Source organism: Ambystoma mexicanum, chromosome 1q, assembly GCF_040938575.1.
Source record: "Ambystoma mexicanum isolate Mex_15411 chromosome 1q, UKY_AmexF1_1, whole genome shotgun sequence".
Taxonomy (NCBI): domain Eukaryota; kingdom Metazoa; phylum Chordata; class Amphibia; order Caudata; family Ambystomatidae; genus Ambystoma; species Ambystoma mexicanum.
This window is the reverse complement of record NC_090922.1, coordinates 502615114-502630657: the sequence shown is the minus strand read 5'-3', so window position 1 is coordinate 502630657 and position 15544 is coordinate 502615114. Positions and strand designations below refer to the sequence as shown.

Sequence of the window (15544 nt, the reverse complement as noted above, 5' to 3'; positions counted from 1 at the left end):
AGAAACGGCAGTATCCAGCATGTAAATAAAAGTGCCAAGATTGTGTGCAAGCCGGCACAGCAGAAAGGAGCTTTTCACTGCGACAGAACCGATTACATGTAAAAATCAGGTTTCCCTTTAAATTAAAGATATGCTCCTTACAAATATGTGCAAGAGGTGCAACAAATGAACTGGAGTTCTGTTCATAAGGAACTCATCACAGAAGAATCCTTTAAGTTACAAGATTCTACCAGGAAATGTGAAATTGCAACAGAATGAAAGGTTTCACAGCTGGAACTTTGCCCAGTAACATTGGAATTGGGCCTTTAACATTAACACTTTAAGCATTCAAAGGTCCAGCTAAAGTCTTGACATATATGTATGTTGCCCTTCTGTAATCACAAGGATTTTACATGTTGAATTGTGCAATTCTAAGAGTTGATGTAAGAAAAATGCTTTCAGTTGGGGGAAATGCCGAAGTCTTGGTTTCATTTCTGCCATGGGTTCCTCAAGTGTGAAACTAAGATTCCAAAGGCATCATTGTCAGGGAGACGAGATGAGGAATTCTCCTGCTCCCCAAGTTTTATGGCTAAAACCACTTAGGCCGTCATAAAGCAGGCAATCAGCCTTTGAAGCTTTTGTGCTAACCTAAACAAAAGCCTCCCTCGTGACGTCAGATCTCTTATATGGGTGAGGGCAGAGTTAAGGAGGAGTTTCACACCCATTGCACAGAATGGGAGATATACTGTTTAGGGGATAACTTAGTAAATATTCGTTGCACACGATTCACGTTCGGGTTTCTGAAAAGTTGTCAGCGAACTGCATCTGGTGAGCCAAATTTGGTGACCCAAAGGATAGAAGGAAAAACATGATTGTAATCACTGCATAAGTGTGTGAATCATAAATATGTAAAATTGTACCCATATTCCACCCACTGAATGCCATATTTTGCATTGATATAGTTTGGGCGTAAACACGAAAAATACTACAGCTTTGCACCAGTAAGTCGCACAGACATCAAACAAGGTTCATGCGATTCACAAAAAAAGTAATTGTGTATTTTCCACACACCTTCTTGCTGCACCAGAATTATGTATGAACAATGTGTTGGTGATCCAATTAGTTTTGTTTATTGGCCCTTTCCGATGGGAAAGGCCAATAAACAAAACTAATTGGCATAATACGATGAGAAAGAGCATTTGTCATACTGTGAGATTTCCCTGGGCAAAAACCAGACCCAACCCTCTGTCCCAGTTAGATGATAGATGGGGTATCCTCCCTTGGCTTCCCAGAACACTCCCACTTTCCTTGGACCTATCGGACCGCAGAGGGGGAGGGAACCCTTGCACAATGCCCTATCAGTTTTGCGAGAAAGATGCCACATCAGTGATGTAATTTGCCTTATAAAGGTTTCACTCTGTCTCAAATGAGGTCTCTCCCTACCAAATCCGAGGTGAGCAGCTGACCAAATCTGGAACAATACTTGTCGAGAGGGGCCTAAATCTTGGAGTGAAGCCAGGAGCTGTAGTAGCTGGAGGACTCTTTTGGAGGACAGCGAGAGGCCTTGACTGACACCTTGATTGGTCCTGCAGTGAGGCCCTGGTGCCCCTTGATATCCATCAAGCCCTTTCCTTGTAAGTATAGACATCACCAGCAATAGATCAAATAAGCCCTATATTCTTCAGCATTGTCATAGAGATTCTCCCATGGAAAAAAACATATATTCTTTGTGTAATTCCGTCCTTTTCCTATTGAAAAATCTTTCACTGGCCTGTGCATTGTAGTAATTGTTCCCATTAAAAATCCTTTATTTGTTGTGTAATTCAGTCATTTTCCCATTGAGAAATATGTCACTTGTTTGTGAATAGTAATTGTTCCCATTGAAAATCCTTTGTTTGCCCGTGCAGTCCTGTCATTTCCCATTGAAGAATCTCCTGTTGCTTGTGTAAATCCCTAGTATATTTTGTCAGTAAATCAATTAATTTCCACATTATTTCACGGAATCGAGAAAGTTAGAATTCAAAACTAAATCTCTCTTTCCAGTCTTTTGTGAGCCATTATAGTCCTAATTTGCTTCCCCAAAGGATTAAATTCATTATGAGCTAAAAACCAATTTGTCCGTGTGTTTAAATGGTGTTTTACAAAACAAATTCCCATTTGAATCTGTCATTTCAAACTCATACCAATTTTATTATTGTAAGTAATCCGTTTGCCCAGAACCTACCTGTTATGTGCCTCTGCCATTTTAACTGAAAACCGAGTTTCCTATCATGATTTCCCCATTGCTTAAAGCGTACCTGTCATTTGCAGCCTTAGAAATTGTGCTTAACGTTTTAAAACCTGTTTTTCATACTCTATCCCTCTTGCCCTACTATATTTTGATAACGGATTTCCAATTGCATTCCCTTTTTATTATTTTATGTGTTGCATGTATTAAAATCGAGTTTCCTATTGTGTGTTAGCTAGGCTGTTCTGAAGCCCCAGTTGCCTTCAAGTCCAAGCAGCACAAAGTACCCTTGTGTGCTGCCCCATAGAAATTGTCCTAACTCAGTAAATACTCATTTCACCTGGTGCAGAAAACTAAGTGTCCCATTCATTGCTGTTGTCACTGTGTTTCTGAAAACCCCATTCAAAATCCGATTTTTACCTGTTGTCCCCAGTCCTTGTCACTGCCTTCCTGTCACTTTTGTAGTATGGGAATAATGGCCACCACGCTTGTAATAGGTTAAACAGTACATTTATTTTTAACAGAACAGGAGGATTTCTTTGTGAGAAAGCAGCAAATTGTAATTTCAACAGGATGTTATTAGGATACTTTAAGACAGTCGTGGTTCGCTTCTCCAAGAGGTCAGTCGGTGTGTAGTTACTCTCAGATTTTGAATGCCGTTAGAGTTCACAATTTCATTGCCTGGTATTTTGACCTGCAAACCACACTTTGGACCTTTCAATGACAATGCACCACTCTTTAAGGATTTCTTGTGTTTACACTTTTAATTTCGTCTCTCCTTGCACACTTGGGCTGATTTATAAAAAATAAGTCTCTTGCTCATGGGTTGCCTCGTTTCTCTCTCTCTTTCTTTCTCTCGACTTCAAACGTACAAAACCATTATCTTCAAGCTTCCTTGTAATTCCTACGTTTGCCACTAGCTGTCCTTTGGAATTGGCAGTGACTTCAAGCTTCCTTGTTATTCCTACGTTTGCCACTAGATGTCCTTTTGGATTGGCAGTGGTTTCCAGGTCTCCGGTAGATCTCCTTTTGGATATCCTGTAATACTGCTGTTCGCTGCCAGAGATCCTCTGGATTTGTGGTAGCGGGACTTGTGAGGCGAACAGCTGATCGGGAGCCAGCTGATCAGCGGATGACAGTCCGCTCTGCTCCGTCTGCTCGATTCAGACTGCCTACCAGTAGCCGAATTTGGACTACGCTCGGGCACAGGGGCTTCAATAACACGGTCAGGAAGGAAGGATCTTGTTCTTCGACCAGCGAGGTATAACGTACCTTACGAGTCGCAGCAGTCTCCTTCATGGCAACGTGAAGGACCTTTACCTCGTTCTCCTCGACTTTACTCCTCCGCACCAATTTAGAACAACCAAAACTGTATTAACTTGACCATACAGGAACTTGTCACAACAATGACATTCACGGATCCGCCGTAACCCTTTGGGGTTAACTCTTTATTTATCACTTGGCTTAATGCGCCCACTCATAAACCACCCGGCTTAGAAAAAAGGACCTTCAGATCACAATGTATGCACCTATTGGATCTATAATCTGTCCATCAATGACCAAGACCACCCTCCTGTCATTCACCCTTTCAGCCTTGTATTGCCGTGACAGCTGATGTTTCTTCATGGAATTAACCCTTTCACACTTCCCTTCAAAGTCGACAAGCCTAGTGGAGGTCAGGGGGTGAGGATTGCTGGGACTGCAAACTCCTTTCTGTGAGCATGCTCTTTCCTGTGGGTTGCATTCACTTATATGGTGTTTTGAACTGTTGATAGTAGAGATGAAATCAGTAAAGGAAATCTGTGGGCCATCCATGTTTGAGTTGCTTTAGTGTGCCTTTAGACTAAAAGTACTCTGAAGTCTGTGTTACCACACCTTGGTGGTTATTGTAACTGTCCATTCAATGTTTCCATTAAATCACATACCGAGCTGGTTCCTGGTCTACTCATCACAGGGTGCTTGTGGAGGTTGGGTGCGAGACGGGTTGGAGGCCTCCTTAAAAGAATCGATTGTAAAAATAAAAAAAGCGTTTTTATTGTGCGCTGCATTCATTTGCAAGGGAAAGAGATCCCTGACTTGCTTGTGCTGCATAATAGATCGTGACAAACATGGGGGATCATAGTCCAGGATTAAGGAGTGTTTCCAACTGTGACAGTGTAGCACGGCAGACAAGCCCATTGAAGGCATTGTTACATTTAGTGGGTAGTAAGCTGTGTTACACGTGAAGGCACCAGCCAAAGTTGTACCCTGGGTGTCAGGGTGGTGTGTCTAAATAAAATATTGTAAGCATAAACTAGGGAGGAGCAGGGTTGAGATTTTGTCTTTGCATGAAAGCCCACCAGGTGCAGAACACTTTTCAGAATGAGCACCACGTGTAAATTAACATGGGTAACAATCCTCTAAATTTCCGTCCAATCTCTAACACACCCTTCCTACTCAAGATTTTGGATAGAGTGGCTTACAGTCAACTCGCAGAGCACTTAGATCTTCATTCTATCCTCCATCCAAATCAGTCAGGTTTTAAGAAGAAATATGGGAGGGAAACCTCTCTTTTGGAATTGAAATCTAAATTAATGGGGGAAATGGACAGAAGTGGTCTCTTCCCGATTATCTCTTTAGATCAATCAGCGGCTTTTGATTTAGTTGAGCACTCAATCCTTATTTCAAAGATACAGGAGGTGGCTAATCTTTCAGAATTAGCAGCTCGTGGATCGCCTCTTTCTTAGAGAACAGAACTAGTAGAGTCTGCTCAGCCACCGCTGAATCCAGCCCACTTTCCGTCCTCTATGGGGTCCCTCAAGGGACAAGCTTGTCCCCATGTCTGTATAACTTGTTCATGGCCCCATTCTTCTTCATGCTACAGGAAGAGGGGGTCGTGTTCTCCAATTATGGAGACGACACCCAATGTGTTATTAACTTAACGGGACATCACAAAAAGGATGAGGCGGAGGTTAACAGAGTCTTCGCCCCTTATTGAAAAATGGATGCTGGATAATTAACTAGCTCTTAACCGCAGTAAAACAGAGCTGATGATAGTCGGTAGCTCCAAGGCGATTAGCAAGTTAAGTCAAGACTATAGCGCTTTCAAACTGGGGGATGACACCATCACTCCCTTATCAAAAACTAAAATCCTAGGAGTTATACTGGACCCGACACTAAGCATGAAAGCGCATGTTTCAGCAGTGGTGGCGGGGATAGTCTATTACATCAAATTATTGGCTCATTTGAGGCCCATGATCTCGCAGGAAAGTGCTGAGACAATAGCCAGGGAAATTCTAGGTGCCAAATTGGACTATTGTTGCAGCCTCCTGCTTGGCATTAACCAAAGAGAGCTGCACAGACAGCAGTTAGCCCAGAATTGGGCGGTCAGGGTAGTTCTCAGACTTCCTAGGCACAGTCACGTAACTGTGGCCAGACGCTCATTACACTGGCTCCCCATTGAAGCCAGGATTAACTTTAGAGTAATAGTTATAGGGCCTCATTACACGGACGGCGGTAAGGGTTAACGGTCACTGTAAATGGTACCGGTGACCGTTAACCCTTACCGCCTTACTACGAGGTCCCTTTGCGGGTTGGAGACTTTAATGCCTGCTTTTTGCAGGCGTTAAAAACCAACCCGCAAAGGGACCAGGTAGCTAATTACAGTACCGCAATTTGCGGTGCCGTAATTAGCACGTTCCCCATTCTCATTATGCCCTATGGGGCAAAAATGGGAATGGGGAAGGGCAATGGGGGAAGGGGGAATTACCGCCCCACCAACCTTGGAATAGGGTGGTAATTCCCCTTTCCTCCAAGGCGGTGCCGGTATTTTACAGCATGGCCCAAGGTGCTTATAGCACGTTGGTCCACCGCCGTCTGTGTAATGAGGCCCATAGTCTTTAAATGCCGGCTCCAAGTATTGCCGGCGTATTTACAAAAGCATATAATATCAAAGAGTAATCCAAGATCTCTGAGATCCGATTTCTCAAATCAGATCATACAGCCAAGATGCAAAACATCAAAGGCGGAAAAGGGATCATTCAAGGTGAAGGCCCCCTCTCTGTGGAACAATCTTCCTACAAGTTTGAGGAGCCACTCCTCCCGCTTATCTTTTAAGAAGGAATTGAAGACCTTTCTGATTATCTGATCCACTGGAAAATATGGATTTATCCAATAGTGCTGTATCATACTATCGGGGATAGTGGAATAACCTCTGTGGAGCCTTATGATCTTTTATTTCTAAGGACGTCGCTTTTGGTGCTGTATGTTTTTCTGTTGTCTGCGCCTTTATGCCCAAGGGTCAATAGCGCGCATAACAAATGCAATGTAATGTAATGTAATGGGTAGGAAGCACCTTCTGTCCAAGTTGTTCATTAAACAGGAATGGGCAGAACAGGAACATATAGCCTGGCAATCTAGTATGATGCAGGTAACCTCCATAAATATGGATGTGTGGCAAGACAGAGGCCTGTTACATCAAGCCCTGACAGATTTTCACATGAAGCAGACCACCAAAGATGAGCAAATTAAAATGGTCCAACTCACTGCATATGTGTACTTTCACATTATGATCCTGGAAGAAAGATACCAGGAGATTGTAGCTTCTGTGCAAAATCAATCTGAGTTATTGGAGCAAGCACAGAGAGATAAGACAAGCAGAGGAGAAAGTGCTACAGGGCAAACATTCTAAGTTAGAATTAGGGAACATCATTCAGCAGCTAAAGGATGAATTGGCAGCACAGCAACAAATTCATTCAGAGCGAGAGTCCCAATTATCTGCACTGAACGAGGAGTATCAAGGGGTTCAAAACCTGAAATAGAGTCCATTAAAATTGAGTCTAGAGGTGACGTACAATAGAGCCTGCTTAGAGGACATGAGCGCTTTTCAAAATCAGATCAAGAAATTGGAAGAGCAGAAAAACCAGTTGATTATTAAAGAGGCCCATTTCCAAACAGATTTTGACCAGGAGCGCCAGAAGTTGAGCGCTATGAAACAGCAAAGAGATCACCTCAGTGAACAGAATAGCATGCTGTGTCAAGAAAAAGATGCCTTGTGCCAGGAAGTGTGCCGATTGAAAGCAGACCTGGAGAAAGGCGAGTCATGTTTTCAGGAACTGACTGACATAAAAGTAGAGAATGAAAAATTAATGGGACATATGAGACAAATAGAATGCGACCTAGAGCAGACAACCCCGATCAAAAATGCACAGAGTGAGGAAATTAGTTTCCTGCAAAAGAAGAGGGCTGAGTATTCTCAGACAATACAAGATTCACAGAGGGAAAATCAGGCCCTGTGTGAGAACAAGGTACTTTTTGGCCAAGCAGTGGCACAAGGTAAGGTCATAGAAGCCAGTGAAACCCTGATAGCAGAGCATAAGGCGCAGGCCTCTGCATACTACCAAGAAATAGGGGCTGAGAAAGATAAATTAGAAGGATTAGAAAAAGAACGGGCAAGATTTAATCAGGTCTTGAGGAACCTCGAAATGGTGTGATGTTCTCTGTACCAGGGGCCTCAAGCCAACTCATCACCTTGTACGTGCAAGGCGCTGATAACTTCTTACCTAGGAGTTCACAAGAACAGGGGAATATGAGGCAGCTGGACTCAAGTAGGCCTAGCATGACTGAGCTGGAAGACCAGCCCCCATCAGAGATTGATGGACGTGCATCATTACTTAGGTTCAAAAATATTTTGGCAAACACATCCGACCAGGACTCCTACTATGAAGAGAAGATCAGGGAGTTAGACCGGCAGAGACATAGGTTACAAAGGGACCATCTCTGTTATTTGCTGCTGTCATTTTAACTGAAAACCGAGTTTGCTATCGTGTTTCCCCATTGCTTAAAGCATGCCTTTAATTTGCATCCTTAGTAAAAACAAGTGTAATTTGCATTTTCATTTTCCTGGAAATTTCACTTAACCTTTTAAAACCCTTTTTCCTACTCTATTTTGATAACGGATTTCTGATTGCATTCCAGTTTTTATTTTTTTATGTGTTGTATGTATTAAAATCGAGTTTCCTATTGTGTGTTAGCTAGGTTTTTCTGAAGCCCCATTTGCCTTCAAGTCTAAGCAGCACGAAGTACCTTTGTGTGCTGTCCAATAGAAATTGTCCTAATTCAGTAAATGCCCATTTCAACTGGTGCAGAAAACCAAGTGTCCCATGCATTGCTGTTGCCATTGTGTTTCTGAAAACCCCATTCAAAATCCGATTTTAACCTGTTGTCCCCAGTCCTTGGCCTTCCCTTCAAAGCTGACAAGCCTAGTGGAGGTGCATGTGAGGGTTGCTGGGACTGCAAAATCCTTTGTGTGAGCATGCACTTTCCTGTGGGTTGCATTCACTTTTATGGTGTTTTGAACTGTTGATAGTAGAGGTGAAATCAGTAAAGGAAATCCGTGGCCCATCCATGTTTGAGTTGTCTTAGTGTGCCATTAGACTAAAAGTACTCTGAAGTCTGTGTTACCACACCTTGGTGGTTATTGTAAATGCCCATTCAATGTTTCCATTAAATCACAAATTAATAAAATATCCATTGATAACACACTGGCTTGGTTCCTGGTCTACTGATCACGGGGTGCTTGCGGAGATTGAGTGCGCGACGAGTTGGAGGCCTCCTTAAAAGAATCTGATTGTAAAAATAAAAAGCGGTTTTATTGTGCACTGCATTCATTTGCAAGGAAAAGACATCCCTGACTTGCTTGTGCTGCATAATATATTGTGACACCTAGAATCTTTCCATGACACACTTCGAGTTCATTGTCTCTCTCAGCTCTGCCAGACACCAGCTGCCCTGCCTACAATCTTCCCACTCCACCCTTCTAGAGTTCAGTGTCTCTCTCAGCTCTGCCAGACACCAGTTACCCTTTGTATGGTGCCTATAGAGCCAAGGTCTTTACAGGTGCCACAAGGCAGGGCTGTGGGGACAGAGGAGAAAAACAATAACGGTCCTACTAGGCCCGTGTGACATTGAGATCGTGCAAGAGCAGAAAAGGACTGAAGGACACTAGCAGGAAGGCATTTAGGGAGGGAAAGCTGGATGTAGAGAGGTCCCACGCCCCTGAAAGCATTGTGGATGATGCAGAGGGTCTTGAATTTGATCCTTGCAGCCACTGGGAGACAGTGGAGATATTTTAGGGTTGGAGAGATACAGTCCTTGGGCTTGAGGCCAAGGATAAGTCTTGCAGTCCTATTCTGGATTAGTTGAAGGGGGCGAAGGGAGGAAAGAGGCAGGTTGAGAAAGAAGCTGTTGCAGTAGTTCAGCCTAGAGAGGACCGAGCTCTGGAGATATTGAGTTTCTGGGGGAAGGTGAGGAAAGGGAGAATGCCTCCGAGGAGGTGAATCTGATAGTGGGCCTTCTTGACAAGGTCAGCGAAATGAGATGAGAAGTAGAGAGAGGAGTCAAAGAGGACACCTAGGTTTTTTGCCTCACACGAGGGTGTGGGGAGGGGACCCAAGGAGGGTGAGCAAAGGGAAGGAGGGGGCAGGAATCCCAATGAGAAGGATCTCAGTCTTACTGGCATTTAGGCAGAGATTGCAGCACACCATGCCTGAATAGCAGTCAGACAGCTGGGAAGGAGAGAGGAGGTAGAGGAGCGGAACTTAAAGGAGAGCTGTGTGTCATCTGCATAACGCTGGAAATGAGAGAAGGTAGAGATCAAGTGGGCGAGAGGGTCAAGTTAAATGGTGAAAAGACAGGGCGCGAGGATAGTTTTCACTCCACCATTATTGAGTTTAATGTCTCTCTCAGCTCTGCCAGACACCAGTTACCTTTCCTAGAATCTTTCCACTCCACCGCTCTATAGTTCCGTTCATGGTTTGGGAGCCAGCTAAAGTATGTTAAGATTCTAGCCACTACGTACTCCTGCCCACTCACACCATGTTATTACAGCATGACATAGGGAAATGTGCTGTTGCGACTGGTAAAGCTGTATTTTTGGCTAACCAACTAATCATGAAGTGCCATCTAACCTTTTTCTAGAGCGGGCACCAGCGACCATTGAAGGAAATGCAAGGAGGCACCCTTGGACTCAAGAATCAGTTCTATTCTGGCTAAAATAGTGACTAACAGACTTCCTCTCACCCAATAAGAATCCTCTCCTGCAGCGCAGAACTTCCACTCATGAGGCACAGACAAACCTTGCAAAGATCCCCCTGCTCAACTGGTGGGGCCACGCCGGATGAGCATGTTGCCCTGTTTACACAGACAGGCCCTGTTCCCAGGAATCGACTGACCTATATTATTATTTCTTACTTTTAACGCACAATACGCCTATAGGCCTCACTGCGCATACAGTTCCCAGCAGGCCTCTGCACCCTGGGCCTCTTTTGTGTGGTAACGCATTTTGTTTTCAAAATGTTCTCATAGGAAAAGGATTGGGTTTGCTGAAATTGTGTAATATGTGGCCAGTTTGAAAATTATTTCCAGGGCTATTTTGTTTGCCAGTCCACCCCTGCCTCTTTCCTATCAGCAAGGGGTTCTCATCACACACCAGGAGAGATCTTTGAGGTGTCGCAGAGCCCAGCAGCTCCTTAGGAAGCTTAGATTCGTTAAAACCTTCCAGCCATCACCTCTTTGTTTTTGCTTTGTCACCCCGAGTTGGGCGGGTATGCCCAGACGTGGGCCCCGTGCCTGCTGGGCCTAGAGCCCCAAGCTACTCCTCACTGATGAGGCCCAATAAGGCTGAATCATGTTTGGGGATGCTTGCGTCTCTTGCAGAAGGGAGGTGGCCTAGCAGTTAGGGCTGGACTGCCCCTTTTGGGGTGGGACCAAGCCTGATCTTGCATACGGCCTTTCCCCTTCTGTAATGGCTTGGCAGGCGTAGAACGATGGTCTGGAGGGTTGCCCAGAGCAACGCCAGGGTTTAAGATTCATTCTAAATCTTCCAGCCACCACCTATTTGTTTTTACTTAGGAAGCTTAAATCAGATATCCAGTACCCACTTAGCACACAGGAAACTGAAAGAGAGACGGAACATTTCTACTTTTTCATACGTTTAAAACAATCCAATCATAAATATTGTATTTACTGGTGCGCTTTAGTGTTGCTTTCACTTTTGTATAAGTCTGTCATGTTTCCCCAAGACCATTATTTGCAAGTAAGTGAAAGCACATCCGGTTGGACTGACACCATAGGACACATTATAAGGCTCATTCGTCTTTCAAAAACCTGATTGTTTATGTGTGGTCACAGTGTGGCCGTACGGCCCTGCTATCAGGGCGCGCGCTACAAACAAACCTGCCGCTCGCCATTTCATAATGTGTGGGTTACACTGTAACCAGTTCACGGGTTTGCGACCGGCTTCACACCCTGCAATAAAAACAGGCATGGGCAGGATTACTTGCACTGTAGTTTATCCATAATCAGCCAATAGCATTTTTACTTTAAGTATGCGGTTTTCCAGTACTTTAAGTGGGATACTAAATTGAGGGGGTGGGGCTCTCATTAGGGGATGTCGACTTAGGCCATGCCCCTAACAGAGCCCCCTCGCCTAAGGATGGAAGAGGGGCTGGTGTAAGCAGGGGAGCTGCAGCGCACTGGCATTATTGCCTTTGCTGCCCCAGCCCACAAAAGGAGAGGATGGGCGCACCAAAAGTGTGACACCAGTGCGCCCCAGCTCTCAAGACGCAGCAGGCAGCCCTTTCATTCAAGGAGCTGTGTGGTTAAAAACCATGGGCCTCTTGGGTGAAAGGTATGTCTGCTGCTAATTACTCTTTACTCAGATACAGGGGGGGGGGCTGGCTCAACTGTTGTTTCTGAGTAAAGAGTCAATACGCAGCATGAAACCTTTCATTCTGCGTGATGGCTCTTTACTCAAACTATTAGGAGAGCTGCGCCCTGCAGCCCTCCTGTTTCTGAGTAAAGAGCCATCAGGCAGTCCGTGTAGCTGAAACCACAGTTACATTGGTTGTCTGGAGGTATCAGTACTTTGGTTTAGTTACTAATCCGGAGTGCTGACACTTGCAGGCAGCCCATGTAACTGGGCATCGCTTGGTTACACAGGCTGCCTGAGGAGTCAGCCCAACTGGGGCTATTCGGGGCCAGGCCCCCCCAGGGCCTGGCTCGAAAGAACTTTCTGCAGACTACCAGTCTTTGATCCCACCTAGCCCCGGCACGCTTAAAGCCCTTCGGTTTTCAAATTGAGTCATTGAAGACACACTTGAGAGGTGGGGTTCAAGCTGAAGGCGTCGGCCAAGGTGAAAACGTTGCACAGCGCACTGCGAAGATATCAGTAGAGTGCAGGTAGACTCGGACATAAAATGCACTAAAGTGCAACAAAACGTGACAGTCCCACCTGCCTGACAGCGGGATGGAACATCCTGTGCTTGTTTAGTTCAGCTTAGATCTGATGATAGGGAGAGGTCAGGCCAAGAGGAGATGTCCAGGCAGGCCGGCGACCGTGAGGTTGGTAGGGCTGGTGCAGGGTCAGTGACAAAACAGAAATCTTTCACTGAGAGTCTGTGCGCCTTTTAGGATATTTCCTATGAATGCACCAGCGTGAGAAATGTGAGAGGATGCAGCATTTCTGGGCGCACTTGATAATGGGGAAGTGACAAAGCAACTACAAAAATTCATGATTTGGTGCGGTTTTGCAGGATAGGGTCGAATTCCAATAACACCCCTGCTGGGAAAGCCAGAGGAAGCGAGAAAGGCACCCTAGGGCACTGCATGAGAAAAGGGTGTAATGGAAGGCAGAATAAAGCAAGACCACAAAGTCTGAGTATGAGCAGGTACAGAGTGGGTGTTGGCATTGAAGGGTGGGAAAGAAAACGGAACGTAAGAACATGATAGAGGTAGGGAGGGTCAGAATCAGACTGGAAGAAAGCGAAAAAAAAATGCACTCATTGCGTGGCCACTACCCTGAAAAGGAGGCAGAACAAGGCACCTGATTTTGGGTGATGCGTGAAGTTGGTTTCAAGTTCCCATTCTGTGTATAATGCTGTTGGCAATTGGAGCCATTTTACAGCACTTGGGGAGGGCCATCAAAGAGGCAGACATAGCAATGGCATGGTGGGGGTGGCAGAAGTTTGGGCAGCAACAGTGGTGGAAATGGAAGAAAATTGGTGATGGATCCCACAAGGGCCTGCGTGGCAGCGGAGTTTAAGGATTGTCCAAAATAATAGTTTAAAACGGTGCTATTTCTTTCATGCTGCTTCTTTTCCAAACTATATATCAATAACACTTTAAACCACTTCCGTGACAATGGTGATGAGTTACTTCACTATGCAGATAATAGTTTTGACCAGTGTTGCTGAGTAAATATTCATTAAAATGCATAATTTGCATCCCATTTTATTAAAAAAAAAACCTCCCCCTTGGGTACTATTAAAAAAGGATCATTGCTGTTCTCCATAAGCAACGTTTTCTTTCACTTGACCCAGACCCATACAGCTCCCCCCTGAAAGCAGTTGGGTGGCAGCATCCTACGTGATAGTTTCAATGTTAATAGGGATATTTACTTATTCATGCAATGTTTGTCCATACCTGTATATTTATTTATGAAATGTTTGTAGGATACAGCGATCTGACAAACATTGTATAAATAAATAATTCGGGTCCATGTATCCGACAAGCATTGCATAAATAAACCGGGTCCTGCCTGAGGGCTGTAACTTCCTCCTTGGGTCACAAGAGGAAGTTACAGGTTGTTCGCAGGCGCTTTCGTCCCCTCTCCTCAGCGCTGACTAGTGATGTGACTACATGACACCGTTTACCAGGCAAATTGGTAAAATGCCAAAGAACAAATGCATATACCTACACACACTGACATACTCTCATATCCCACACAACTCTGACATCGCTCTACTTCCCTATGACATCACGCGCAAAGTTCCCTATCCGCCAAGTTTGCAGGTTACGTGGCTTCCGGCTTAATTCACCTCTGACGTCATGGCGCCGGTCACGTCCTCATGATGATACCCTGACAGGAGGCGTGGCGAGGGCTTGGCTAGGTCCGGGACTATTTCTTGTTAAAGAATAACTTCGGTATCATAACACGCCCCCCTGTGGGGGCCACCAGTGGAACACTGTTGGCTCTTCCTCCCCCTTCACCGCCGAGGAGCCTCCCAAAACCGGAAGAGAGCTTGGTAGGGAAGGCTAGTACGGTGCACGACACGGTTCAATCCATCTGTAAAACGCAGCAGCACTATCTAAGAGCTGGTGCGAGTATGCGCAACCCAGGACGAGAAGCTGTCGAGCCGCCATCTTAGTATAACCCACAGACTTCTCGTGATATCCCGTATCCCCTTGGCAGCATGAGGGAGGCAGTGTTCGGCAAGAAGCCAAGCTCACTTAGATATCCACCCACAGATGGCGACAGCCATATAAACAGCGTAAAAATAAAAAATACAGCGTGATAACCATCCCTCCAAAAGCTCTATTCCTGGGACTGGCCAGTGATTATCTGTGTAGCTCCCCCCTGCCCATTCCTGTGATCAGTGGAGGATGCAGAATATCATAGCACAACTTCATGGAGCTGATCAGGCTGAACTTAAGCCCCACCAAATCTTAGCTGAGGGGCGGGGCTTCCGTGCCCTGTAACAGTTCAAAGAATCAATAACTTGCTTCTAGGTGCATTTTCTTTCTTCCTATGCAACTGAACTGGGCTCGGATGATCAAGCACTGTTCGTGTCCGAGTCAAAGCCCCCCTGAGACACACAGGCTGCATTCCTGATGAAATCGACAACACGTTTTGTCATTGTCATCAGCAGAAGAGTCTCTCTTATGCATGATGGTGAATTTCCAGCTGAAAGACCACCAGGCGCCTTGCAAATCTGTGACAGTTAAAGCAAGCAACACAATAAAGCACCCTTCGAAAATGTGTTCACATACTGTCATAGCTCTCAACTCACGCTTTTGGCATATGTCCCTCTCTTCAACCAACACAACATTCATTGCCATAATCATGACCAGCATAGATTATAACACACCGCCTTGTAAACAGCTGACTCACCCTCCAAGAGTCCTGCACGCCCATTCGTTTCAATAGGCCTCTCACCCACCAAAAATAAAATCGGATGTTTTCACCCGCCTTTGTCATAGCTCTCAACTCGCACGCTTTTGGCGAGTGTCACCCGCCTTATAAACAGCTGGCTCACCTGCCAAGCCTCCTGCATGCCCATTCGTTTCAATGGGCCTCTCACCCGCCAAAAATAAAATCGGGCGTGTTCACCCGCATTTGCGACATAAATGGTTGAGAACTATGCTTTGGAACACAAATGGTTGAGAGCTATAATGAGAGCATAACGTCCAATAGCTTGATATGCTAAAAAGTAAAGTTTGCCTTCATGTCCTTAGTTGAATGTTATTAAAACCATACATAACAACACGCTGGAGGTTTGTGACCAATCTCCAAAATTAAGT

The 15544-nt window shown here is 45.1% G+C and overlaps 1 protein-coding gene across 5 annotated transcripts in view; it reads right to left on the bottom strand.

Annotated features, from left to right (window-relative positions):
* The window catches only part of LOC138529743 (zinc finger protein 850-like), a 144485-nt gene extending 130190 nt beyond the window's left edge, over nt 1–14295 (bottom strand). For 3 of the 5 annotated variants that reach the window (XM_069640856.1, XM_069640857.1, XM_069640858.1), the window contains exons 1-2: nt 14062–14295; nt 11420–11491 (exon numbers count right to left, since the gene is read on the bottom strand). Coding sequence is in view for 1 of the 5 variants with exons in the window: in XM_069640855.1 (XP_069496956.1) it covers nt 14062–14073 (12 nt within the window). In the remaining 4 variants the exon portion in view is untranslated. The remainder of the gene's footprint in view (nt 1–11419; nt 11492–14061) is intronic. The other 2 variants (XM_069640859.1, XM_069640855.1) reach the window with 1 other exon arrangement.
* Between the last annotated feature and the right edge of the window lie 1249 nt (nt 14296–15544).